Here is a 27249-nt window from a genome sequence, read left to right on the forward strand (position 1 = left end):
TAGGTCAATCCTAGAGTGCCCTCTATGGACGTGTGAGAAGAACGTGTAATCCCTCCCTTTTTTGTTAACTAGCCTCCATACATCAATGGTCTCAGTTTCCCGCAGGAATTCCACCATGGCTAGTGCTTTGATGAAGTCCTCCCTGGTAAGAGGGAGCGTTTTATCTAGGTCGGGGTCGGGCGTTAAGTTGAAGTCACCTCCGATTAATAGGCGACCCTTGGTGAAGGCTGCCACAATTGGTAGAAGATTGCGGAGAAAGCAGTCTTGTGCGCTGTTCGGGCTGTAGATTGCTGCTAGAGTGATGGGCAGATCAACTAGGAGGCCTTTCAGTAGTAGGTATCGCCCTTCTGGGTCTCTTTTAACTGTGACCTGGGTTAGTGGCAGGTTGCGGCTGAGAAGTATGGCAACCCCGCTTTTACATCAGCCGGTAACAGGTGTGTTTCTTGTAGGCAGACGATGTCTGCTGCTAGTTGGGAGGGCTTCCGCTCCACTGATTTCCTTTTGCCTGGGGCGTTCAGGCCTTGCACATTCCAGGTCATCATTATGAGTTCCCTATCCTGGGAGGCCATTTGAGTTACGTGCAATTGCTTTTCGTGATGTCTCTCCTGATATTGTCTGTGCCTTGTAACGTGGCTTGTCTCTCTGTAGGTCCCAATCCCAACAAAGTAATTCCCAGTCTCCCCATATCGTCCCCCCTACTGAATCTCCCCCCACCCTTCATTCCCCCCCAAACAAAAAGCTGGTTTTGCGGTCCAGCTTTCGACCAACGGGGCCTCCGGCCGGGCCAACGCAACCAACTAGGCTGGAGGCGATAGCGCCTCTTGTATTCCAGTGAAGCATGTGGGCTTTCCGGCGGGTGGTGTTTGAGCTTCTTTCAAATGCAGGGTTTGCTCCGTGGGTATTGTTTCCTCTGCTCTCTAGGTCTGACCCTATTGGAGGGGAAGCCCTCTTGTTAGGTAACGTGAAGGATCCGTGGCACCCCCTGCCTTGCCCAAAGTGGTCCCCTATATTGCAGCTCTTCCTTTTGGGCTCGGGAGAATGGGTATTGGGGCACTATTGGACCTTGGCCCGTCAGGGGATCCCCCTCAGCGATTATTGGCCTTCTTGTTCTTGGAAGGGGGGCCTCGCACTCTGCGGCGGCTCTCCATTTGGGACCATGATTTCAGGGGATCCTGATGTACACCTTCTGAGTTAGGCGCCATTCCGTCGGACCCCTCATCTCCGGCCTCTGGGTTCATAAAGCCTTCTGCCTCTCCTGGGGAGAGGATATGCCGGGGTTTTCCTTCCCATGTGATGGTTAGGGCTGTGGGGAAGCTCCAGCGATATGTGATCTTCTTTTTGCTGAGCCATTCTGTCATTGGTTTCAGGGCTTTCCTTTTTGCTATTGTTGCCAAGTTTTGGTACAGAGATATAGCAGCATCTCTGAAGTGTATGCGGGCTGAGCTCCTGGCTTCCCGCATTATCTCTTCTTTGACTCTGTAGAAGTGTATGCGGGCCAGGACATTTGGCGGAGAGGAGTAGTTTTGCTTTGACCGGGTTCTGTGCACCCTGTCAAGTTCTAGTGGGGCATCGCTTGGAAGGGTTATAATGAAGCGAAAGAGGTCATTAACATAGAACCCCAGATCGTCGTCGGAAATTGACGTAGGGATCCCCCCCTCAGGTAGATGTTACTGCACCTAGATCTGTTTTCTCCGTCCTCCTGTTTGGCTTGGAGTGCGTCACATCTGGCCTCAAGGTCTGTGACCCTGTACGCCCCTGCCCCAATTTCAAAGTTCTGTTCATAGAGTGTGGTCTTTATTTCTTCTGTTCTGGTCTCGATTTCCCCCACTCGTTTATCCAGGGTTGAGATCTTACTTTCCACTTCTTCAGTACTGTTCTGGTATTCCTTGGTGATGGACACTAGAAGTTCTTGTAGATCTGATTGTGACTGTTTGTGTCGTCTGTTCTGGGGCCGCTTCTGGGTGGGAGCCCGACATCATACATTCGCTGCGCTCTCCCTTTTTCGGCTTCTCAGCCATCAGTGTTGTTGTTAGAAAAGCCGCGATATCTGTCTGTTTCGTTGGCTTGAGGTTCCTCAATATTTTGTTGTGCTCGCTCTGGCCCTCGTATTGGAGGCCCCTGTCAGACGGAACCTTGAGGCTTGTTTTTGCGTTTCAGATTGCTTTATTTGCTCTGTTGCCGTCGTTTACCCTGTAGATGCAGTTTACAGGATGGTTAGACAGCTCGGGGGTTCTCTGCGCGCCTCCGGGGGTGCTTGTGTTCTAGTGTGTTCTAGTGTACTCGTGTGCTGCTGGCTCCGATTAATCGCTTTTGGGGTGGTTTGTTGCGGGCTTTGAGCTGTGGTCTTCACAGTGCGCCAAGGCCCAGTAGCCACCTTCTGACTTGTTAGGCCATGTGCTCCGCTCTTTTTGTGGCTGAGAGCATTCTGCTTGGCTGCCCCCTAGACCTTTTCTAGGGGGGTAGAGGCCACTTTACGCTGTGCTGTGTCTTTGTACCCCATGGGTCTTCGGAATGCGGCTGCCCAGCTCTCCGCCTTATCACTCACCACTCTTTCCTGGGTGCAGTGTGGGGGGTCTAAACTACCCCTCTTGTGCCTTAGTCGGTGTGATGGCACCTCAGTGGGTTCTTGACTGAGTCCCTCAAGGCCCTGTGTTGCCTTCGATTGGTCCCCTGTGGTGGAGAGGTCAGCCCAGGTTTTCGCGGCAGTGGTCTGGTTGCTTCCTCACACTAGCGCGGCAAGTGCCGCCTTACCTTCTGCAGAGATGCCGGCACCGGACTTTGTATGTTGTGGGAGCAGCTTATTGGAGAATGGACCGCTCCCCCATTCTCTATGACTGCTGTCTGTGAGTTGGCAGGTGGCTTTGGGCATGGAGGACGGCGGGCTCCCCCGGAACGTTGGACTCTGGGAGGTGTGCAGGCCACCCCCCAGAGTCCGAACCGGATCTCCGCCGCTGCAGTTGGCTCCGCTCCAATAATCCCGCCACTTGAGTGGGCGCAGTTAGTGAAGGGCGGGGGGCCGCCGGGCCTCGCTCACATCCATTGCTGAGTGCATTGGGGCGGGAGCGCTCTGGGTTGGGCACAAAGTTTGCCGGGTTGGGGGATGTTGCGCTGCTCCTGGACTGCTGCCTTGCCAGGTGTAGCAGAACTCTGGAGTGTGCTCTCACACCCAGTTCCCGTGTGCAGCTGTAGGTGCCACCACCTCGGCTCTCGCCACGGCAGGTACTGGATCAGGAGCCCCCGACTCCTGGGGCCGCTTCTTGTGTGCCATTGCTGGTGTGGCTGCGCTTCCCGCTGAACACCTAGTCGGGGCTCTACCCTGATGTCACTGTCAGGGGAAGCGATCAGTAGCTGCTGATGGCTCGCCTCGCTGGATAAGTCGGCCAGACTCCAGAAGCACGGTTAGAGGGATCCAGCGTGGGAAAAGTGCCTGGTCCTGCTGCTGTCGCCGACTTTCCGGCAGCCTGATAGCTTGAGTTTGCGCCTCTGCGACCTGGGATGCTGGTCAGCGCTCCGGTGTGGTGAGCTCACTGATCCTTGCCTTTTCGAGACCCGGAAGCCCCTTAGGCTTGTGAGCGCTCACCTTTGCGGGCTGATTCAGGCTTTCGTGTTGAGATGTCCGCTATTTTGGAGATGGGACAGTCTCTGCTTGCCACTTCGAAGCGGGCCTCTTCACTCCTCGGGTTCCACTCCACTCCAGACTTTAAAAATAGGTCATCATCTGCCGCTAAAAATAGGTCATTAGAGTATGCTGCTTTTCTTCTGAAACATCGTGCGGTCACTGGGCCATTGCTGCTGGATGCGTGGCACCGGCCGGGAGCTTTTACAGAGCCCCCGCACTACAGCCTTTTAAAGTGAAATTTATCTTCCAAAGAATGTTTATGAAGCTGAGCAAGAGTAGCAAAAAATAGCTATTGGCACCACGATGATCAAGCAGGCTTCCAAGAGTACATAGAAAACGGAGTCATATTGTGATCACTACGGAGCTGCAGATGACAGTAGGTGTTAAGCTCTTGAACCCGGGCAAGTGGATGGAATCCTTCAACTTGTTTCAAAAGCAACCCACGTATATGAGGAAAGAGATGAACATTTTTGTTAAAGCATGATCAAAGGGTTTCACTTCATAAGACAACGCAAGGAGCATTTCTCTTTCTCTAAGCAAGAGCATAAATATGGTAAAAAAATGACATTTCCAAAATTGCATATGCATGAAAACACTGTAGTTATAAACATAGTGTTTCTATAAGCTGGCAGCCATCGATCAGAGGATTTTATTTTGCTCTCAATGACATGGATTCAATGAAAAACATGGGACCATTGAATGGAAGGAATGGTGGGAGAAGAAGGCTGCAAATAAGCATTTGTTTATGTTTCTTTTTGTAAAAGGCAAAGCTACATAACTCACCAGAACGCACTCTTCTAGGTCCATTTTTTCAAGCTCATGGCAATTCTAGAAATAATTGGAGAAATAGGGAAACCTTTAAATCATGTGCTATAACACCACAGCGAAATCCATTTTTACGTAAACACTTTTGAAAAAAAACATTTCTCTAAAATTGTATATATATGTGGTAGGCATATCTGCAACACGCCCAGGGAAACATGGCAATTAACAATGCAGGGCGTTTGACATCATGCATCTGATCGCCGGTACAACAACATAGTTAGTGACCTAACAAAGGTATCAGCAGGAAATAATATGTTATACCAGGAGCAAAGACTGCCTTTACAATACCCTAAACATGCAATCAAACACCTAACCTAGCTTTGAGCACCTTAGGACCAGAATAGAAGTATAGCAGACTTTAACCTCCCATCACTGCATACAGTAATGGCTGGTTTCTGCCCCGTTGTGAGAAATCTGCCAGTACAGTTATTGCATGCAGTATTGGAGGATGGAAATGGATTCTGTACAGTGGCGTGTATTACTACTGTACCATTTTTAATAATGGACAGAAGGATGAGTATGGATTCCTTTCTGCTTTACATTTCAAAGGGGGTGAGGAGAAGAGATGTCCACTTTTTCACTTCCTTTGGTTGTCCCCCTAACGGTCTTTGTGAATTAAGTGTGAAAAGGCCAGTATTATGGGGAGAAGGGGAGAAGGAGAAAAGGGGAGTGGGAGGCTGACCACAAAACTTGTCCAGAGCCAGTGCTGGCCCTGAGGGGGAATGCAACATAGGAGGGGGCAATTCTTACCCCTTTTCTCATGTGCCAGTTTATGTGTTGGCAGTACATATTTGGCTCACCAGTCTTCTTTTCCTTGCAGAAAAGAGGAAGCGGAAAGAGAATTTAACAGAGCAGCAACCAGTGTGAAACATAGATACCAGCAGCGGAGAACCTGCACCCGACGATCAGGCAGAAGCCCCTCCATCACACGAATTACATTAGTGGCGGCAGAGAAGAGCAAAGAACGAGTGCCACTAGAAGTTCTGCAGGTGGCGGCCAGGAAAGTCGTACTGCACTGCCGAGCAGTGAGCCACCGCAGCTACAGGCACCCACCCAGAGCCGGCCTTAGGGGGCACCCACCCAGGGCGCCATATGCCCCCACCACGCCAGCTCGGGGGAGTCTTTCAAGAGCTCCCCCGAGCTGGCGTTGTGGGAGAAGGCGCGGCAGGAAGCCTTTTGCTGTTAAAGGAATGGTTCGGTCAACATTTTTTATTGCCCCTACGGGTCGGCCATGTGTTTTTAAGCCTAAGTCGCTCGATTTTAGAAAAATTTCCTATGGACCTTACCCGAGTTTTCGTCCATTAAACGCACACGAAAACAGGCATCAGGCAGCTGCCATTTTGTGATATTCCTATCATTTCCCCCATCGCCCTGGCTGACCTGCTTTTGCGGCACTAAATCATATCCCCCGCCCCTGAGCCTGACATTATCAAAACATTAATATTCCCCGCCTCTCTCTGCGACGTTTCTGTGCTGTGTAGGCAAACGCGCCCAGTCGTCTTCTACACGACTTCACACAGAACCCGGAAACCAACACAGATCAACTCACAACACAGCGCGCCACAATTCGGAATATGAAACTGTACTTTAAAATCAAACAGCAACACTGTACATTTGGTAAAGTACATTTATTTGACATTAAATGTTTATAGAATATTCAGCAATTGCCATATGAACTCGGAATGCCATTTATTTTCTTTTATCTCTATCCGCAAATCCGTAAAAGTTTATCGTGAGTCACGCGCTGTTCCTTTATGGTACACAGGGTGTTGGTTTTCGTTAAAAAAAGCACTTTGGTCGCATGTTGAACCGCAAGGCTGTTCCATCAAGTAGGCACTAGGCCAGCGTAAAGGTTGATATGTTGCTTCTAGCCGCTAGTATCGCGTAAGGGCATATGGGCCCTTGGCGATCGTCCCATAAAATCATCAAAGTGATGCAGTTGTTTACAAGAAGCTGCAGCTGGAGGTTGAAAAAACCATCTGCCAGGGTCTGAAACTGGTGGCAGTAGCAGTAGGGAAGGATATACCTGTTATGAAAACATAAAATGTATAATTAGTCTCGCCAGCCGATCTTTATTAATATTATTCATTTTATTTATTACGGCCGAGCTGAAACTATTTGCTTTCAAGGATAGTGCAATGGAGTATGTTCGGCTCTAAAATCAATGCGAAAAGTAACTAAATAAATCGAGGTTAGTACACAATGAGAAACGACTTTTTGTCTACATGTGTGTGGAATGTGGACCTGCATGCCCATGTGCCCGCTACAAGGACGATCCCACAAACGTTTTCCTAGCTCTTCATTCATTCATTTATTCATGCATCCATTCATTAATTCTTCATTCCGGTATAAAAGCGTCTAAAGAGTTACTTACATTATATTTGCAATTTCCATTGTGTCTCTGCGTAATGCAGTCCGTAAATCCCACTGTGCTCTTGACAACGATTTTTCGTATACTGAACTAACATGAAACTCGGTCTAGTTTCAGAATTTTTTGCCTTATCGTCTCTTACCTTATTGCACCCCCCCTCCAAATGAAGTTCTTTCGGCATGGTCCCTGTCTCTCAAGGTAAAAAAACAATAGAACCTTATACTGCCAGTGCGAGTTGTGGGCCTCTTCAGGGCGCGAGCTGAAAATCAAAGCCGCTGACCTTCACTAGAAATGAGCATACATTCTTTCTTTGCAACATCCCGTAGTAAAATCATCTGTGAGAAATTGAAGTTTCGAATCCATCTATGTACTGCGCCTCATTGTGCAAATGCAAACTGGCTTCTCTCCCATCTGCAACGGCTCGCTTGGCGCGTTCTAAGGCCCCCAATTTTGTCCTCGATGTCTGCGAGCTTTGAAGCCCCAAAGAACCATAACTATTGAGACTTTCAATTTTTTGGGGAAGGTCAGGGAAAGTATAAAGTACCCGAGGAGTTGAGTTGAAAGTGAGATTTATTGTTTGTTTGTTTTTCTTATTTGCAATATGCAAGCCTCCCCTCGGTTAACAGTGCGCAGCATTTCCATGAGATTGAGAAAATTAGTTACATCAACAAAAATATATACATACACATATAGACAAGGTCAGCAATATGAGGTGAATAGAGAGAGAATTCAAAGATGACACCCAGGTTGTTCGCCACCCAGGATGGTGAAGGTAGGGGTTAGGGTTAGCGTACTTTGTATGTACACTGTACAATAACATTTATTTACAAAAAGACAATTGTATTACAATTATTTAAACCGGGATTTGTACTTCACAACCAGCTCTCCTTTGGGTGGACATGGCACAGTGGCAATGTTGGGTGGCAATGGATCAGTGCTCTGGACAGAAACGTTAAAAATTCCATATCTGTGCTTCTCTAATACAGCAACAATAAGGCTTTTGACAAAGTCGAACTCCATTTCCTCATAGACTGGTTTGATCACCCATTGCTTACTTCTTTTTGAAAAGGCCTTAGTGTAGCAAGGCATCCTTACATTACCCGTAGTCCTAGATTGTTCACGGCCGAGATTCTCGTTATGGGCCAAGACGGCAAGTAGAGACCTATGTCTCATGCCCTGTATGCTGAAATGCAAGCGCTTTGGCCTGTACTTTAGGCACATATTGTGGAACACCTCCAAACCTCCTGTATGACAGAATTCTGTCAGTCCCCTCAAATCTCTTGATAGTTTTATCGAAAACAATCTTCTCAATGGCTTTGTGTGTCGGTGAAGATGGATTCAACCACTTCTTCTTCCGTGCCTCCACTGGGGACAAAGGGTCATGTTCATATTGGTGGAAATGTAGGTTTTCTGACCAGTGGTGCACGTTGGTACAGTGGTGCATCAGTGACCGCCATTTTTCAAGCAGTATTTCCACTGACCCTTCACAAGTTTTGGAGCTCCACCAAAGATGGTTGCTGATAGACTGGGACCACTCTGAAATACTTTCCAAACCTTTTTTTCCCTGCAGCCGAGAATTTCTTATTGATTGATTTAGCAAGATGCCATATGTCAAATTGATGTTTAATATGTGGGAACTGCTCTCTCATTGTCTTGGCAATTGAAACGTGTCTGTCCGTGGCTATGAGGTCGATGTGCATTCCCCTCGATTGTAGATATTCCACTGATTTTATAAATCCTAGTTTCTCCATGGCCACTGAGGATGTACATTGTGTTACCTGCACGACCACCAAACTCACAATTTTCTTACTATCCATGTCCTGAAAGTGGTAGGTGCAGTACTTGGCAGAAAATCCAGGGCTGTCGCACTGTCCATCGCCGGCTAGCCTGAATCGTTTGCCTTCGAATGTACTTGCTAGAGACAATTGTTCAATTTTCCAAGCATCACTAATGGCCGGAAACAGATAATCATGTTGGTATTTGTAGTACTGCGTTTTTTAAATGAGATGGAGTCCCACAAACTGAAAGAAATACTCTAACTTTCTAAAACTGGAGCCACTAAAAAGTGATGCAGCTGCACACAGTAGATTGCCTGCTGGCAGTTTCCCCAGGATCGGTTGTGCAGACCAAGAGAATGTATGATGTAATCTACAGGCGGCATGTATTGTGACCTTACTGCCTTTTTTTTGACGAGTCACATGAATCAATGGCTTCCCATATACTTTCCCTCTGACGGAATGCCCACATTTCAGCATACTTATAATATCCATCAAACAACTGTCGAATACTATGTATTTGCCCTCTTTCATTAGACTGTCATCCTGCGTCAAAGTTGTTTCGGCCTGTGACATTGAGGACATATCACCACATTTGAAAGAAATATCGCTGCTATCAAGTTCTGATGCGTCGGTGAATGCTGCTGCTGGTTCATTCTCTGTCATTTCAACATCTACTACTTCAACATTGATGGGAGAACACAACAATGTCGACAGCTTTTTTGGTGGCAATTTTTTGGCGGGTGTAGATTGTGTGAATTGATCTGCGACTACTTCAGAGCTATCTTCAATGCATCCAGTATCATGTTGTTGTGGTGGTGCGGTCGCACTGTAGCAATGGTCCTTTACAACTTTACTGGATTCTCCGGACACATTCATTTCATGTTCTGGCCATTGGACATGAGCATCTCTAGTCTCAACACGCAGCGTCTGAATTAATAGTTCCTCCATAGTGTAAATGGTCTGGCAAGCAACATCTCTCATTCGCTTCACTGTCTGTGTATGTATAGTTCGGACACCCACGGGTAACTAGAGGACAGATTGGAAAAGGGATGTTCAGTTTAATCACAAGATAAAGTATAGTACAATTGACTGGAAAAAAACATAAAATAGTCCCCAGCACAAAAAAATTTCTAAAGTTATGAACTGTTTGTAACTAACCTTATTTTTGTTTCTTTTCTTTGCAACTTTTTTGACTCGACCTTCAACATCTGCACGCTGTTGCTCCGATTCGTATTCCGCATGTCTCCCCTTCCTCTTGCGCTGCAACGACTATATTTTCTGTATCCGCATAGACAGCATGGAATGAGGCTCCATCGACTCCCTGAAACATAGTATTTTCATTACTGTGTATCAAAATATTGTTAGCATAAAACACACGTGAGGACGAACACACAGGTACATCTCAATAGCCAAACATGATTTAAACATTGTGTGGAACAATCAAACGACAAGTATTCGAGCTCTGATGACCTAGTTCGATGGAGCTGTCAGTATCCATACCTCTGGCTCTGCATGGACTGCCACGAATGATTGTATTGAAGAGGAGGCATCAGCAACTCCCTGAAACACAGTACTTGTGTTAGTATGGTTTTCAATATTGTAAACATAACACACACTTGGGGTCGACGGCACAGGTACATATAAAGAGATAACCACAAATGTTGCATTGTCTAAAAGAATCAAGGAATATTTAAATATGATCAGATTTAATCGACTTATTTCTGCAATTTCTTTACATCTGCATCATCTAAATGGGATCTTGTGATTGTAGTGGAAGCTCCATCGTCTCCCTGAAACACAGTACTTGCGTTAATAGGGAAGAAAGTATAGCAAATGGAATCACGTTATATGATCACGCTCGATGGAGCTGTCAGTATCCATGCCTTGTGCTGCTGAAGAATATCTATGGATGTTGTAAATGTGGTGCGCACTTCCGAAAATTGTTGCGCTGATTCGTATCTGCATGGTCCCGCTTCCCCTGGAATTACTCGAATGTCAGGCTCTGCATCAAGTGCGTGGGTTGACGCTTCAACAACTGACTGAAACATAGTATTTGCATTAGTAAGGATTACAATATTGAAAACACAACACACACTTGGGGTCGACCGCACAGGTACATATCAATGGCTAACCACGAATGAAACATGGTGTAGAACAATCAAACGACAAGTGTTTCAGTCCTGATGATCACGGTCGATGGAGCGGTCAGTATCCATACCTCGTGCTGCTGAAGAACATCTAGGGCTGTTGTCAATGTGGTGGACGCTTCAGCATCTCCCTGAAAGACAGTACTTGCATTAGTATGGATAACACTAATTATAACTGAAAACAAACACCAGGGGATGACAACTAAGGTGTATATCAATTGGAAAGCACTAACCAAACAATTGGTAAAATAAGCACACGATACATAAAAACTATTACTTGACATGCATAAAACAAGTCTGTAGCGGAATAGCCAAGTATGATTACCTGATACGCGCTAGAAGTGGTTGATAACTGCGGGCACGTCACGGATGTAAAATGTCCTTGCTTCAGATTCAGTGGATAGTCAAGCAGTTGTAAATGTAAATTATTGTTGGATGATGAAATGCAAATATTAAAAAATGGCCATGTAAACCGACAGAATACTTGAGAATAATGCTATTGAAAATGCGCAATATAGTACTGTGCCCATAAATAGATTTCCTTTGGGGGTTATAAAATCGAAAAATAATTTATTGATAAATGTTATTATTCAAAAAGCTATACACTCATATCAATATCGAAAGTATTACAAGGGAGTATTACAAGGGACACAACACCTAAAATATCAATTAATCCATTCGGCTACCTACACACTACCGCAAGGCCTAAAGCTAAATCCGGACACTTGACTCACCATTGGCGGAATGTGGACGAATAGAGTTGGAATAGCGCTTGCGAGCAATTTTCGTGTTGTTCGCCGTTTATTCTTCTTTGTTACCCAAGATGTGGCGTACATGTTCAAGGAAAAGTGCTGGCTGCAGATGCGGTATCGATCAACCCTCTTGTCCTCTAAGACTTGTTGGACTCTACTTTTCAGCTCATCCAGTGGATATCCGCAATGTCTGACCCATTCTCTTATTCGATCAACAGTTTTCGGGAATACATGCATTGTAGTGCCTTCAGATTTAGCATGGGTCTTCGAAGGGCAGCCACTAATCGAACAGGCAGGCATTGTTGAAAATTCTGAAAAGTAAATATCAAGATTACTATAAAACCTTGATGAATAAAAATGTCATAAAAAAGTAAATGAACCATACCATGCTGAATGCAAGGTTTGTTTCGGTCGCCGGAACTATACCAGTTCATCATGTGCGGCTTAGTATTTGCATAAATTACAGACATTTTTTAAATTATGTGACTAAACTCTGAACATGTGACTCGTCCCTTGGATGTTCTGTCTTGTACGAAAAGGAAACATGCTTACATTATAGACTGGACCCCCAAAGGATGCAATTCGATGACAATTGACACAGATGAAAATAAATAGATCTATTGATAGCATAATAATTGAAACTCAAGTCAATAGCAATGAGACCAATGACCATAGCTCTATTGGGTACTGTAATCGCAAATAGATAGAAATGTAAAAATGACCGAAATATGACTAGGATACATGGCCTTATCTTGACCAACAAACAGTTGGATTCAGCAGGCCGAGCAGTATGTTGCAGGAGAACAGGTAGATGGCCACAGGCAGCACACTGACGAGTTTGCTCGAAGCGGTCACAGATAGCACGACGACGAGCAGATTAGCATAGATCTCAGTGCTTCTCAGGTAGAAGGTTCAGGAGTTGACTTGCAAAGCACAAAGACGTTCTCATGAGACATATCAAGTGGTTTATAAAGTATTAGAAACAGGGGTGTGTTTGTGAATGAATGACGTGTGTATGTTGTGGTATTATGTGGATTGCAGGGGGCGGCCTGCCTCAGCGGAGGCCTGCCTGGAGACACAGGGTCTAAGGAGGCCGTGTGAGCGATGGCCCCTGGGCGTGGGATACCTTTTGAAGTGTACATGCTGGTTGGCACCTTGGCCGTTTGCGCCCGTGACAGCCCCCCATGCCAGGGCTCATCCCCGGGTGCGAACCGACCGCCTTTGATAGAGGGGGTAGGATGGATGGGCCTGGGGCGTGCAGATAAGGCACAGGAAGACTGCTGAATGGAGACACTTATGTGGATTGCAGGGGGGCGGACTGCCTCAGGGGAGGCCTGCCTGGAGACACGGGGTCTGAGGAGGCCATGTGAGCGATGGCCCCTGGGCGTGGGATACCTTTTGAAGTGTACATGCTGTTTGGCACCTTGGCCGTTTGCGCCCGTGACAGCCCCCCATGCCAGCGCTCATCCCCGGGTGCGAACCGACCGCCTTTGATAGAGGGGGTGGGATGGATGGGCCGGTGGGCATGCAGGCAAGTGTGTGGGAGCGAGGGGCCATCAGGCCCCTCTCACCCTTTACTTCTCAGTAGAAACTCGGACCAAGTGCCTCCAGTAGTGGGTTCGACCCCTTGCCCTTATGTGATGTTAACTTTGGTTGACATTCGCGTAGATGGGACCACTGAGCAGGACACGGGGCATCCATTTTTGTACCCCCTTTCCAATCCATTTGGTGACCAGGCCTCACTGCGCACAGCACATGGCCCCCACCCTCGTTCCCACACTGACTGGAAAACTCCACAGGTATTTGCAACAGCTAATAAATGTAACACATCACTCTTCCTCTTCGATCACTGTCCTGCATGTGAACCAGCCTGAACTAAGCACATAGCTCGTTCATCTCCACAAACGTGTCCTCAATACCTACATGCATTATTGACAATATATTATGTTAGCTTACATAGTGACCACTCTGCTTCACAGCAACCTGACTTTCACCCATTCGGAGCACAGATGTCTGACGTCCATCCTTGAATGGAGACACACTTGATTTATTTTAAAAATCAAAACAACCATTGTTAAAATATATGTGGTGTTTTATTTTGGATCTTATTTTGATGACACAAAAATACAAGACTTTACACATTGTACAGGTCAGGTTGCAGCACAGTGAGAGGAAATCCCCTGTACTGACAGCTGTCACTCGGGAACGTTTCTCTTATGGCACGAACGGCACAGGCGGGTATTACTCTTCGAACACGGTGTCCAAGCCTCCCGTGAAGCCACCATGTAAAGGAACGATAGGCCATGAGCCTGTACAACCTGTGAAAAGGAATGAAACAAACTGTTTTTAAGTGACCAAGATAAATTTAATAAATGTTTGTTGTCAATGACAATTCTTGTAACTAATGGCATTCTGCTCGGACAAATGCTATCTAGACACTGCACACTATTGAACGACTTTCATGCGTTACAATGATATGTATATGTCATTTTGGATATAGTAGAAGACCATGAAATAGGAGTGGCATGACAAGCAGAGTATACTTACTCGTTACTCGGATTACGAGGACGAACAGTTGCGCGAAGTTCGTGCATAAGCACCATCATTATCCTCAACACGGACCTGAAGTCTGGCAGCTCGGTGATGCATTGCGGTCGTGGCTCACCTTCCGAAATGTAGGCCACGCATCCCGAGTTTTACTCGTCCTCGGTTGGCATTAGCTTGCACCGATTGCATGTGCACCAGGTGGAAACACCGTCCATGCGACTAGGTCCAGGCTCTTCAGCTGTTGAATCGTCCTCCCAACTGCCGTCCGAAGACCCATCGTTTTCGCGTGTTTCCCTTTCCAGTAGTTCCTCCTCGGTATACTCGGGCTCGTACATGTAGGGCATTATTGTAGCCATTGTGTGTTAAACTAAAATAATTTATAGCGGTGGTACTGGTATCTGTTCACACGGGCTACAAGCAACGAAGGTAGCTGACCAGAGCACACAAACGAGTCACAGAATACTCAAAGTAACAGAGAGAGAGGAATGGAATCGAAAATCTGCTGCTGTGTGTTATGAAACGGTCTGTTTATACTTATTGAGGAAAGAGGCGTCCTGCCATTTCCATGGCGACACGTCATTAGCTGAAGTGCAGCGAATGTTGACAAGAGACGTGCTTTGGCGTTGTGAAATGGGCGGTACGCGTCTGCTGATGACAGGCTCAGAGGCGGGGGATATGATTTAGTGCCGCAAAAGCAGGTCAGCCAGGGCGATGGGGGAAATGATAGGATTATCACAAAATGGCAGCTCCCTGATGCCTGTTTTGGCGTGCGTTTAATGGACGAAAACTCGGGTAAGGTCCATAGGAAATGTTTCTAAAATCGAGTGACTTAGGCTTAAAAACACATGGCCGACCCGTACGGGCAATAAAAAATGTTGACCGAACCATTCCTTTAAGAGCACCCGTCACCGCAGGTGCCTTTAACAGCAAAATGCGCCATTAGTCCCCCACCACACCAGCTCGGGGGAGTCTTTCAAGGGCTCCCCCGAGCTGGCGTAGTGGCAGAAGGCGTGGCAGGCGGGCTCATTCAATGACAATGGGGTGTTAACGCGCCCTATTAACACCATTACCTACTCGCTAGGAGGTTTTTAATTTTTTTTTTAAATGTGGCCAGGGGCGCCAGAGGGCAAGGGGGTGTGCCAATTCGCCCAGGGCGCTGGTGCCCTTAAAGCCCTGCACCCAACCTAGATCACCAGAGACACTTTGCAGGAATTCAAGCCCTCATCACACTAGGACCATAGGAACAAAACTCCATATCACAAACTCGAACATTCACCCTTCCGGGCCACCATTGAAATTCAGCGCTGGAAGTGGGCGGGGCTTAGCCCTCATTTGTAACATTTGCTGTGTTTTCCATTCCCTGGGAGAGGGCCAGATTGGCCAGGGACAGAGGCCCAATCTTGGGAAGGGGATGAGAATGTAAAAAGAGCCTGGTGGACACTATGAAAATGATAGTGGAGCCAACATATAAAGCTCAAATAAAGATTGTTTCTTGGGATGGCTGAATTGTACACACAGTTTATACAAAACTTTGCGGAAAAACTATACATATGAGATCCCTACTGAAAAATAAAGAACTCTTTGATTGGTCCTGACAGAGTGCATTATAATTTGAAGGACACACCCTCACTAAAAAACTTCAAATTGGGAAGAAAGACAAAAATGTCCACTCATGTGAGCAATACAGGGCCGCTAGCAGTTTTCACATGAATAGAAGAGAATGAAGAGAGTGTGATCGCATTCGCATTGCGTCTGCTTAAAGGGGCAAAATTGAATTATTCAACGATTGAGAACAAGTTTTTTGCAATAAAATGGGCAGTTGAAAAATTCAGAACATTTCTTTGGGGCTCATCATTCACGATCAGGACAGATCACAAACCTTTGACGGAGACATTGGAGAAGAAAGGTCTAGATGGCATTTCCTCAAGGATAAGGAGATGGGTTATGTCCCTTCAAGAAATTTGTTTCAATGTTGAGTACCTTCCAGGGAAAAAGAACATTCCTGCGGACTGTCTTTCGAGGCTCATGGCATACGAAGAGGAAAATGAAGAAGAAGAACCGGATTGTGTCCTCCTTATAGAGCAAAAGACAATTGTCAGGGATTAAAGTATGGGGGGTGACGAATGTTTGAACAAAGTGAGGGCTGAAATTGTGGTAAAAGGGGTGATTACTATGGATGGTGAGAGCGGAATTACATTTGTGTGGGCAGTTTGTGATGAGAAGGGACCGGTTTATTCCCCTGAATGGAGTAAGGAAGAGGGTTGTTGAGATTGTTCATGAGGGGCATAAAAGTATCACAAAAACGAAACAGAGAGTGAGGGCTGAATATTGGTGGCCGAGATGTGATCGGGAAGTAGAGTGAGTGGTGTGGAATTGTGTGCCATGCACCTTGAGTGAGAAGAGTTTGGTAACGAGGGAGAGTCTCATGACATGATGGCAGTACCCCTGATGCCCTGGGAGAATGTTGGCACGGTCATCACAGGGCCGATCTGGAGTAAGGGGGTGCAGAAGTACTGTATAGTGCTCATAGATTTGTTGTCTAGGTGGGTAGAAGTGAAAATTACAAAAACTACAGTGTCCAAGGAAGTTATTGACCTTATGGAACAAGTGTTTAAGATAGAGGGATATCCCATCATGATTGTGACAGATACCAGGGTACAATTCAAATCGAAGGAGATGTCGGAGTATCTTGCAGAGAATGGGATTGACCATACATTTACTTCCATTTATCACCCACAAAGCATCAAAGATTGCATCAGGTGGGCATGGGTGAATGGCAAAGATTGGGAGCATGTTGAGAGGAGAAGGGTTGAGGCACATCGTTTTTCACCGCACTGCTCTACTGATGTTTGGCCCATCGAATTGAGCAGAGGGAGACCGGCAAATTGTAAGTTATGTCCCCCCTGGATGAAAAGAGCAAGGTGGGCATGGGACTGTATTTTGCATGCAAGGAGGTGTATTAAAGAGAGACAAGTGGTAAACAAAAATAACTACGAGAGAAGGAAGAGTGTCAGAGTGAGTTGAGTGGGGATTGGAGATGTGGTGAGGGTCAAGTTACTTGCACCTTTAAGAGACGGTCCTTTGAAGTGGTCCAAACTCTGTCGACTGATGAAAGTCTTTCACAATGCGGAAGATGGGAGGACGTGGAACATGGAAGAGTGGTGCGAGTGGAAGGGCAACAAAGCTCTAAGATGGTGAGTGAGGAGAGGATGAGAACAAGACAGGAGGGAGGACAATGGACTGAGGTGGGGAGTGACATGAGTATAAGAGGGTGGTTGGTGGAAAGAGGAAATCCATAAGGAAAGGGAGAATTTCTGGGGTGTGTGTGTGTGTGTGTGTGTGTGTGTGTGTGTGTGTGTGTGTGTGTGTGTGTGTGTGTGTGTGTGTGTGTGTGTGTGTGTGTGTGTGTGTGTGTGTGTGTGTGTGTGTGTGTGTGTGTGTGTGTGTGTGTGTGTGTGTGTGTGTGTGTGTGTGTGTGTGTGTGTGTGTGTGTGTGTGTGTGTGTGTGTGTGTGTGTGTGTGTGTGTGTGTGTGTGTGTGTGTGTGTGTGTGTGTGTGTGTGTGTGTGTGTGTGTGTGTGTGTGTGTGTGTGTGTGTGTGTGTGTGTGTGTGTGTGTGTGTGTGTGTGTGTGTGTGTGTGTGTGTGTGTGTGTGTGTGTGTGTGTGTGTGTGTGTGGTTTTTTTTTTCTTTTTCAAACAGGCTTATCTGAGACTTACCTAAAGTCTTTTAAGAACTTGATCCAGAAGTCTGATGCCTCATACTTCAGAGACCAGAAGGAAACAGGAAGTATGGGTTGTTCGAGTGAGGTTAGAGAAGGAGAAGGAGGAGCAAGAGACCAAGAGGTAAGGTGTGCTGCATAAAGTGTATGGAATGGTAGGTGGGGTGGAGTGGGAGAAGGAGTAGCAGTTGTGTGGGAGCTGGAGGGGCAGAAGTGTGGGATGAGTAGTAGAGCAGGAGGAGCAGTAGCGTGGGAATAGTAGTAGTTTGAGAGGGAGGAGAGCGAGAAGAGCTAACATCAAATGGTGGATGCAGGAGAAAGGCAAAGTGAAACATCAGAAGCACAGAAGGTAGGTGGGGAGGAGCTAAGCAGAGGAGGCAGATTGAGTAGAAAGGCATGTAACAGTGGTTTTGAGTGGAACCAAGTAAATGTTACAGAGCAATTACAGGGCACTACCCCATTAGAACACTAACCTGTGGTGAGTGTAGGGAATGTTGAGAAGTCCCTGAGGGACTGAGCCTGCTTTTAGGGAAAACATAATTAGTCTAAAGCCGAACTTAGACAGTAGTGGTCAAAAAGTGATATCATTGATAGGGAGACTACCACAATTCACCCACATTGGCCCAAAGAGAGGTCACCAAGTTTCTTTTTTTAAAAAGATAATTGTGGGAGGAAGTAGAACATCTGAGTTAAAGACTTAAAGAGATATTTCACTACTTTGCTGTTTGCTCGTTGCTATTCGGAGTTTCCATGGCCAGCATACCTGTACCAATATTCTTTCTTGCGCAACCTGGGGAACCACTCATCAAGTGAAGAGAGTGGAAAGAAGACTTTCTGAATTTTGTGTTAGCGGTCTATGGACCAAATTATTCTATAGAGTGGAAGGATGCTCTTCTCTATTACTGTTTAGAGAGTGCGGGGCAAGATGTCTTCAAGAGGCTTTCCGTAGCCCAAATCCGGCAGATGCCATGCTATGGATGGAACAGTTGTGACATCAGCATTGCTAAACTTGACAAGCATTACGAAATCAAGGAAAACAAAATCTTATCCAGGTACCACTTTGGGACAAGATAACAAAAGGAATGGAGAGATAAAATGCCGCTTTGGACATTGTCATGATGAAGACATCCAATGCAGAGTCTGGAAAAGAACTTGGTTGGGGGTCAGTGCTGTTTCCGCAGCGAGGAGTGGCAGACAGACGAACAAAAAAAAACAGTGATGCGAGGTTCAACGATGTCAGAAGACCCAGGAACTTTGGCAAAAGAAGGAATACACTGGGCTTCGGAGGAATGTTGGTCGCAATGATGATATCCGAAGGAAAGACAACCGCAACACCGTACAGAAAAGAAGCTTTAGATGCAGGAATGTGCAGCATCTTGCTAACTCGAGGGAATTCATGGCAGTGTATGCAGAGTGTGGATTGTGGGGAACGTGAGACCATTTGGCTAAATGTTGCTGATTAGCGGCCTCAGGAGGAAGCGTGCATGAAAATGAGGGTGAAGAGGATGAGTCCGATGGGGAATTTGCAGGTGGAGTGCAAGTTATCCAGGTGATAAATGCTACCTCGGGAGTGAAATTGGAGAAACCTATGTCCTTGGTCAAAGTCAATGGGAAAAAGGGTTCTCATGTTGGTTGACAGTGGAGCCGATTACAACCTCATAGGAAAAGGAACTTAGGAGAAAGTTTTTCAGGAATGCTTCCTTAAGGAGGCGTCTGTCAAAGCAAATGCTTATGGGAAGAAGAACCCTATTTACATAATTGGGCAGATGGAAACAGTCCTAGAATTTCAGAGGAGGTTGGCTGATGGGAAGATCTATGTGACAAATGTTGGTGGTGATTTGCTCTGAGTAGTCAAGCAGCCCTTGGGATCAAGCTTGACCCCAATGCCGTTCAGCCTGTGTACATGACTGCCGACAAGTGTGGGGGCGCAATCGAAGTGTACTCCAAGGAGGAGCATGAAGGTGTGTGTTGTGTGGATATTCCCAGTGGCACCCATATCTTTCAAGACAGGGTAGTTTGTTTATCCAAGTTTATGCATACGATTAATATTAGGGCTGGATCAGTTCTAATAGTGGTCAAGGTCAGGCCGGTCCTGTTGGCTTTAAAAAAGGAGGTGGAGGTGGAACTCGAATGCATGACAAAGGCAGGTGTTATAGAGCCCACGAAAGTATAAGAGTGGGTTAGCCCCATTGTTGTAGCACGCAAGGACAACAGGGCTGTCAGGTTGTGTATTGATCGGAGGGGATTTAGCAAGTGTGTGATTGCAGAGAAAGTTCCACTGTCCAAGATCGATGAGCTCATATCTGATCTGTATGGAGCTAAAGTGTTTTCATTGCTTAACTTGAAATCTGCATATCACCAAATACCACTACACCCGGGCTCACGTGTTCTTACAACTTTTATCATTCATGTTGGGATGTTCAGATGTGTGCAGATGCCATTTGGATTGGTGTCGGCCGCCAGCGTATTTCAGAGAGTTTTGCATGCTTTGCTTGGTGGTCTGTCGGGAGTGGAATTTTATCAGGATGACATCTTGATATGGGGTAGAGATTTAGCGAGTCATGATGAGAGATTGCTTAGTGTTTTGGAGAAGTTGAGTGAGGCTGGGCTTACATTAACTTTGGAAAAAATGTTGTTTCAGGAGCAGTGAGGTTGGACATCTTGCATATAAGTTGACAGGGGAGGGAGTGAAACCCAAAGTAAGCGCAATGATAGGAATTTCGGCGATGCCAGCTCTTCAGTCCAAAGCTGAGGTATCCTCGTTCTTGGGTCTTGTTGAATATTATTCCAAGTTTATTAGAGGATTAGCAAGTAGAACTAGGAAGATAAGGAAGCTTACAAGGAGGTGTGTGACGTTTCTCTGGTCTAGCAAGTGTGAGTAAGAGTTTTGTGATGTCAAAAAGAGTATTTTGCAGGCACCTGTGCTCAAAGGGTTCAATGAAGGTTTTAGGACCATACTGCATACCGATGCCAAAGACTCTGGACTGGGAGGGGTACTATTGCAAGAGGATGAGAATGGTTGTGAGTCCACCGTGGCTTTTGCCTCAAGGGCATTGATGGATGTGGAAAAGAGGTACTGAGTGATTGAACAAGAAGCCTTAGCGGTGGTTTGGGCTATTGAAAAGTTCAAAGTATATTTGTACGGGAGGAGTTTTGTGACCAAGACGATCACAACCCTTTGGTCAATATCTTTAACAGGGGTGGACTGGATGGTGTGGCTAGGAGGATCTTGAAGTGGGTGACGGGTGTTCAGGGGTTGAATTTCTGGTTGAGCATGTTGAAGAGAGGTGGGACACCGTTGCAGGTGCCTTGTCACACATTCCAGTCAGCGGAGATGACAGGATGCTAGAGGATGGTCAAGATAAAGAAATAAAGGATATTTTTAATCGCGCACCATTGCAAGTACCTTCTAAGTACCGCTTGGCCGCTTTACTCTGCTCCCACACCTGGATTTTAGCAAAGCCTTTGCTGTTTTGGACTTCCAGCCTGTGCAGGACTTCATTAACCAGCAGGCACCTTGCTGCTGCATTGTTGACACGCCCAATTCAAGGCATGCATATAATCTGGAAAGCGCGCGCATCTGGCGCGTGCACCGTTGCAAGTACCTTCTAAGTACCACTTGGCTGCTCTACTCTGCTCCCCTGTCTGGATTTTAGCAAAGACTTTGCTGTTTTGGACTTGTAGCCTGTGCAGGACTTCATTAACCAGCAGGTGAACTGGGCACTACTTAACAACAAGAGGAAACAATATTGTTTTCAGTTTCAGCTTACGTTTGTTTCTTGTTTGTTTGTTTAGGCACCTTGCTGCTGCATTGTTGACATGCCCAATTCAAGGCGTGCATATAATCTGGAATGCGCGTGCACCGCGTGCGCGCACCGTTGCAAGTACCTTCTAAGTACTGCTTGGGTGCTTTGCCGCGTTTGTGAGGCGGCCGGCTGTACTTATTAGGTAACTTGCTCGTTTTTGCAAACACATTTGTCTGGGTTTTTGGGAAAGCCTTATAGTTCCCATACCTTTGGCCATGCTCACGCTGACTTCAGGCATCATGCCCCCCGGGGGACTTTAATAGCTGGCCTTTGGGAATCAACTTCTGGGCTTGTAACTCCTGCGCAGGGTAAGAAACGTTCATGGAGTGTTTCTACCCCTTTCCCAAAGATTCCTAAACTATGTTCAAAACCAATGGAAAGCCCTGTGAGGCATATGGACATTCGCTCCTTCTACTCAAGCATGCCGTAAGCCTCTTCGCCTGTATATAGTAAAAGAACACCTACCTTGCAAAGAGCTGTTTGCATGGCGCCCCGGACAATCATGGATCATGGCAAACCTGATTCAGTAATAATTGCGTCAACAGAATCATCAGAAAGTATTGCCGTGGGATCAGAGGGGCCGAAAATGTTACCACGTGTGAGTCAATGAATTCATGCTCCGCTGTGTTTGTCTGAACAAAATGTTTCGTTATCTGACAGTGTGTTATTGTGAAATGTTATGACAGCTCCGACTTCCACACTTAGCCAGATAAAACATTCCTAGGGTCACCAGCTGAAAGATCCCGCAATACTTAATATTGATTTACCCAAGTCCAGTTTTTCGTCACAAACATTGAATGATAATTTATCCGCCTCTCCGGTTTTATACTCAAGCACCTCTCAGTCTGTGATTTCGGATGCATCTTTTGCTGCTCCTACGCCGAGGAAAATCTCCCAAATTGTCCCTATGGGAGATTCAAGTCAGGCGCAACCCCCAAAAAGATTGTTGGAGATTACCTTAAATTCGATGAACTTGGCCATCCAGTCAATGGGCAAACTCTTGAATCTATGGAGCTTAAAATCACGGCTCAATACAAACAAATTGAGCAGATTATGTTGTGGCAACATTCCGTGACTCTGAAACTAGAGGGGAACATGGAGAGGTTGTCAAAGGTTGTGACCAATGTAAATTTGAATTCTCAAATAAATGCATCCATTCAAACCACTGGCCCCTCAAATGAGGAGTCAGTATGGGCTCTGAGTAAATCTGCTCTCCCTCATATTGCAGAAATCATAATTGAGGAGACTGAGATGCCCCGGGGGGGTTAGATTTGGGGTCTGAAAAAGGAAATGGAATGGTGGGAGGCAGTGGAAATAACAAATCTGTGAATAGCAAAACCCCAATTTTGTTTAAACCATTATATCCCATGTTCGTAGTGGGTAGTTCACAAACTCAAGCAGCTAAGATGGAGAAAAAAGTAACCTTTGCTTTAGAAAAAAAAAGAAAAATCTTAAAAATGTAAAACACAATTCCACAGACCAGACTAAGCAATTTGTTAAAAGGTTACCCTGCCCAGTAATTAATAAAAAGGTTAAAGAAATTACTAAGAAATATCAAGCTCAAGCCCAAATAGCGAAGCAAAAAAATGTGATTACATTATCAAAGGAAGCGAACTTAATTCCCTCGTATAAACCGCTGGATGATCTAATTGATGCGGCTTCAGCCCCCGATTTATGTGAAGACGTGTCTCAAAGGGAAAGGGAAAAAAGAAAATCCAAGAAGGTGTTAAAACCCCAAACTCCCCAGAAGCCCAAACCCAAAGTGAAAGGTGATTTCCATTTACAAGATATTCGTCGTGCAGTCGATGAATACATGGCACTACAATCAATTCAAGTACTACCTCTAAAACATGCTTCTGAACGAAACTCATATTTAGGTAAAGGAAACTTAGAACAAGACTCTTTAGTGGAGAGCGAAAATCCGTTGGCCGCCATGGATGTTGCTCCCGCATTAGTGTGTGCAGACGACAAAAAATGTAGGCCCCGGAATATCTCATTCGGAAATTAAACATCTAATTATCTCTACCATCTCTGAGGTATTACAAAGCAGACCAGTGGAATCACAACAAGCAGCTAAATCACCAATTTTACTTGATAAGAACTCCAACAAAAGCGTACTAAAAATGAGGCAACCAGATCTTTTCTGGTTAACATTAAAATGCTGTCCTCGACCGGCTACGCAATACATTCTTAATCGAAAATCTGTGTTAGAGATTCTCTCGGAAATTCCAGCTTTGGATGATATAAAATCATTTGATACTGAACAGGTGGAATTTCTTTTGAGGGGAGATGGGACCGGGGTAAGACTTTGGATAAATTCCAAAGTAATTTGGAACATGATTTGGGCAGAAAAGCTCACTTGTTCAAACTGGGCTTTATACTCTTGAATGAAGTGCACTTTCCACAACAGCTGAAGGTGGACTTGTTTCCCCCCAATCCTCAATAACTGTCACTTGGACATGGAAAAAAATCAAGTAAAAAACTCAGCTTGTGCTTGTAAGCAGCAAGGCATTTCTCATTAGTTTACCCCAGAAAGATCAGCTCCTGTCATTGGTTAGCTGGAATTCAAGAGGTTTTAGACATCTCTTGAATAAGCCTACTGTCATAAATCACCAATGTATCAACTGAAAAGGATACGGTAACCAAAAAAGGGTACAATTTGGTAGGGCTCTTCCGGATCCTATTTTCACACGACTTGATTGTAGGCAGGTCAAATTAGACCTTCCAAATGATACAACTCTCTGACTGGATGAAACAGGCAGGGAGATGGATCACTGGAAAGGGCGTGGGAATTGTGTAGGAAGTATGCCTAGGATAGATAAAGTATCATAAGAAACTGTCCCAATCGAATACTAAGATAACACAGTATTAGTATTAATTCAGACACTGACCTTATGGCAAAACTGAAGTAATCCACAAAAGTTTCTTGAAGAAAACCAAGAGTTGAACAAACGACAAAGGAAGGGAAGATTAGTAAGGGAGACTTATCCCGAATGGCACGAGGCTCTTGCTAGATACCGGGTTGGTGCACCACAGGATATCGTCCAATGTACTGTGCACAATCACCTTCCAATAGTTCATGAAATACTTCCTTTCCCATGAAGAACAAAAATTAGAATTTCACCTGTTAACTGTCACAGGTAACAAAGGTTCAAAGTAGTTCAGAAAACCATGTGCAGGATTGCACGCGACAGCATACACGTAGCCAGGCCAGCCGAGCTTGAAGACAGCGTTTCCGCGTGAAGATTTAGCACGCAAACTGGATACACGCAGCCCAGGACAGCCGCGCTTGAAAACAGCGTCCACGTGTAGAGATTTAGCACGCAAACAGGATGCACGCAGCTCAGGTCAGCCGCGCTTGCAGACAGCGTCCGCGTGGAGATTTGACACGCGAACAGGATTCACGCAGCTCAGGACAGCCGCGCTTGCAGACAGCGTCTGCGTGGAGATTTGGCACGCGAACAGGATTCACGCAGCTCAGGACAGCCGCGCTTGCAGACAGCGTCCGCGTGGAGATTTGGCACGCGAACAGGATACACGCAGCTCAGGACAGCCGCGCTTACAGACAGCGTCCGCGTGGAGATTTGGCACACGAACAGGATTCACGCAGCTCAGGACAGCCGCGCTTGCAGACAGCGTCCGCGTGGAGATTTGGCATGCGAACAGGATACACGCAGCTCAGGACAGCCGCGCTTGCAGACAGCGTCCGCGTGGAGATTGGGCACGCAAACAGGATTCACACAGCTCAGGACTTAGCGTGTGGAGGAAAACATGCTCAAAATAGACCAAAGAAGTTGCTGAAGGGAATGCGAGAACGCAGGTCCGGAGTTCAGCTACAAAACGCCAAAATTGACTTAATCAGAAGCAGCGATCTGAGTTTCCACGCTGTTTATGTACGCACTGCCGTGATACACGTGACGGAACTAAGTCACGTGAAATTTAGCGACGTGAAAAATGCAGACGTCGTTTTCCGGGCAATGCATCGAACAACCTCCATTTTGAGTAGAATGGTCTAGTGGTTCTATGGGCGTAACTCATTTTGTATGGATAGATCGTTCCTGGTCCAGAGATATGTCCAGCAGGCATGACACCTAGAGAGCTATCCATACACAATATAATAATGCTCCAAGAGACGTGGCTCGTAGAGCCTCCTTTGTAGAATGGCTTTGATCTTCAGGTAATTTCAGCAAATAAGGCAGCTCGGGGGAGGCCCACATCAGGGTTACTGATTGCTGCAAAACAGAGCGCTTCTATAAAAATTGAGCACTGGAATTCACCTAACCCATACATCCAGTTGGCCAGGGTACAACATAATTTAAAATCTTTTTCCCTGATCAACCTGTACTGGAATCCTGAGGTTATGTCGGGTGATCAATTTTTGGAGGATTTTATGGGTATACTGGACATGATTTTGCTAGATTCCGGCATTTGCTATACCATCATTGCAGGTGATTTTAACCTCCACTGTTTCTTTCAACAACAAAGTCATCATAGTAGGCGTCTGTCGAAATGGCAAAATTTGGCAAGATCAAGAAATCTGTTGGTTTTGAATGGCTCCTTTCCCTCTGACAATCCTCCGAAAGCGACTTGGTAGAGAGCCAACAGTGCTGGTACAATAGATTACATTTATGTGGATGAGAACATTATGTCACAAATCATGTCTTTTCAAGTGTGCCAAAGCAATTGGAGTGATCACAATATGTTGTGTATGGAATGGGTAGTCAAAAAATTGGCTGAATATATGCAAGGCAATGTAATTGTGAATACGGTGCGAAATAGACTTTTGTGGAACAAAAACTCGCTCATAGCGTTTGGGGAATACTATACATGGTTACTGGGACAAGCAAATCTAAACCAAGATTTGGAGGTAGTAATTTATGCTGATGCTATGCAGAAGTTTTAATCTTCCTCAAGAATACAAATGCAAAAGCAAATGCCACACTTTCATAATTTTAGCAAGGAAGTCAAAGATAGGAAAACACAATTCAGACAGGAAAAACGCCAGGCATTACAATTACCATTAGCTCTACGAACAAAGGCCTTAACACAGATTAAAACTGAATTTAAAAACTGGTTGAGGACGAGAAAGTACAACCTATATCAGATTGATGGAGCTAATATGCTACGTACTCTGAGTAATAAAAACACCAAACAAATTTGGTCGTTGTTAAATCATGCTACAGCGGGAAACCAGGTGGCCATACAGTCAAACTACATTAGTGAACAAACGTGGGTTGATTATTTTTCCAAAATTTACATACAACAGGGAGATGCAAATATTAATCCTAGTCTCAATCTGATTGGGCTGTTTCATCTACATTTGGACTGGGAAGATATTTTGTACCTAATACACAAAGCCAGTAAATCAAGAGCCCCAGGGCCAGATGGGCTCTCAAATTTCATGTTAAAACAACATCCAGAGTTGTGGTCTAACATCTTGTTTGACATGTTTAAGAACATAAACTAAATGCAGAGGATACCTGAGTCATGGAAATGTGCTTTTATCATTCCCATTTATAAAAAAGGGGACCGAAACAATCCGTCAAATTATCGTCTGATCTCTCTTTTGGATGCCGCGGGTAAAATATTTGTGCAGATTGTATTACGCAAATTTAACAACTGGTCCCTAAACACTTTCAAACGTGATCCTTTGCAGTCGGGGTTTGTATCAGGCATAGGAACTAT

General features: G+C 45.6%; 1 protein-coding gene across 1 annotated transcript in view; it reads right to left on the minus strand.

The window, feature by feature from the left end:
* FBXL2 (F-box and leucine rich repeat protein 2) overlaps positions 1 to 27249 on the minus strand; it is an 838595-nt gene that overhangs the window by 157673 nt on the left and 653673 nt on the right. The window contains exon 12 of the mRNA XM_069613130.1: positions 4403 to 4447. Within this exon, the coding sequence (XP_069469231.1) occupies positions 4403 to 4447 (45 nt within the window). The remainder of the gene's footprint in view (positions 1 to 4402; positions 4448 to 27249) is intronic.

This window comes from Ambystoma mexicanum, chromosome 5p (assembly GCF_040938575.1).
Source record: "Ambystoma mexicanum isolate Mex_15411 chromosome 5p, UKY_AmexF1_1, whole genome shotgun sequence".
Classification (NCBI taxonomy): domain Eukaryota; kingdom Metazoa; phylum Chordata; class Amphibia; order Caudata; family Ambystomatidae; genus Ambystoma; species Ambystoma mexicanum.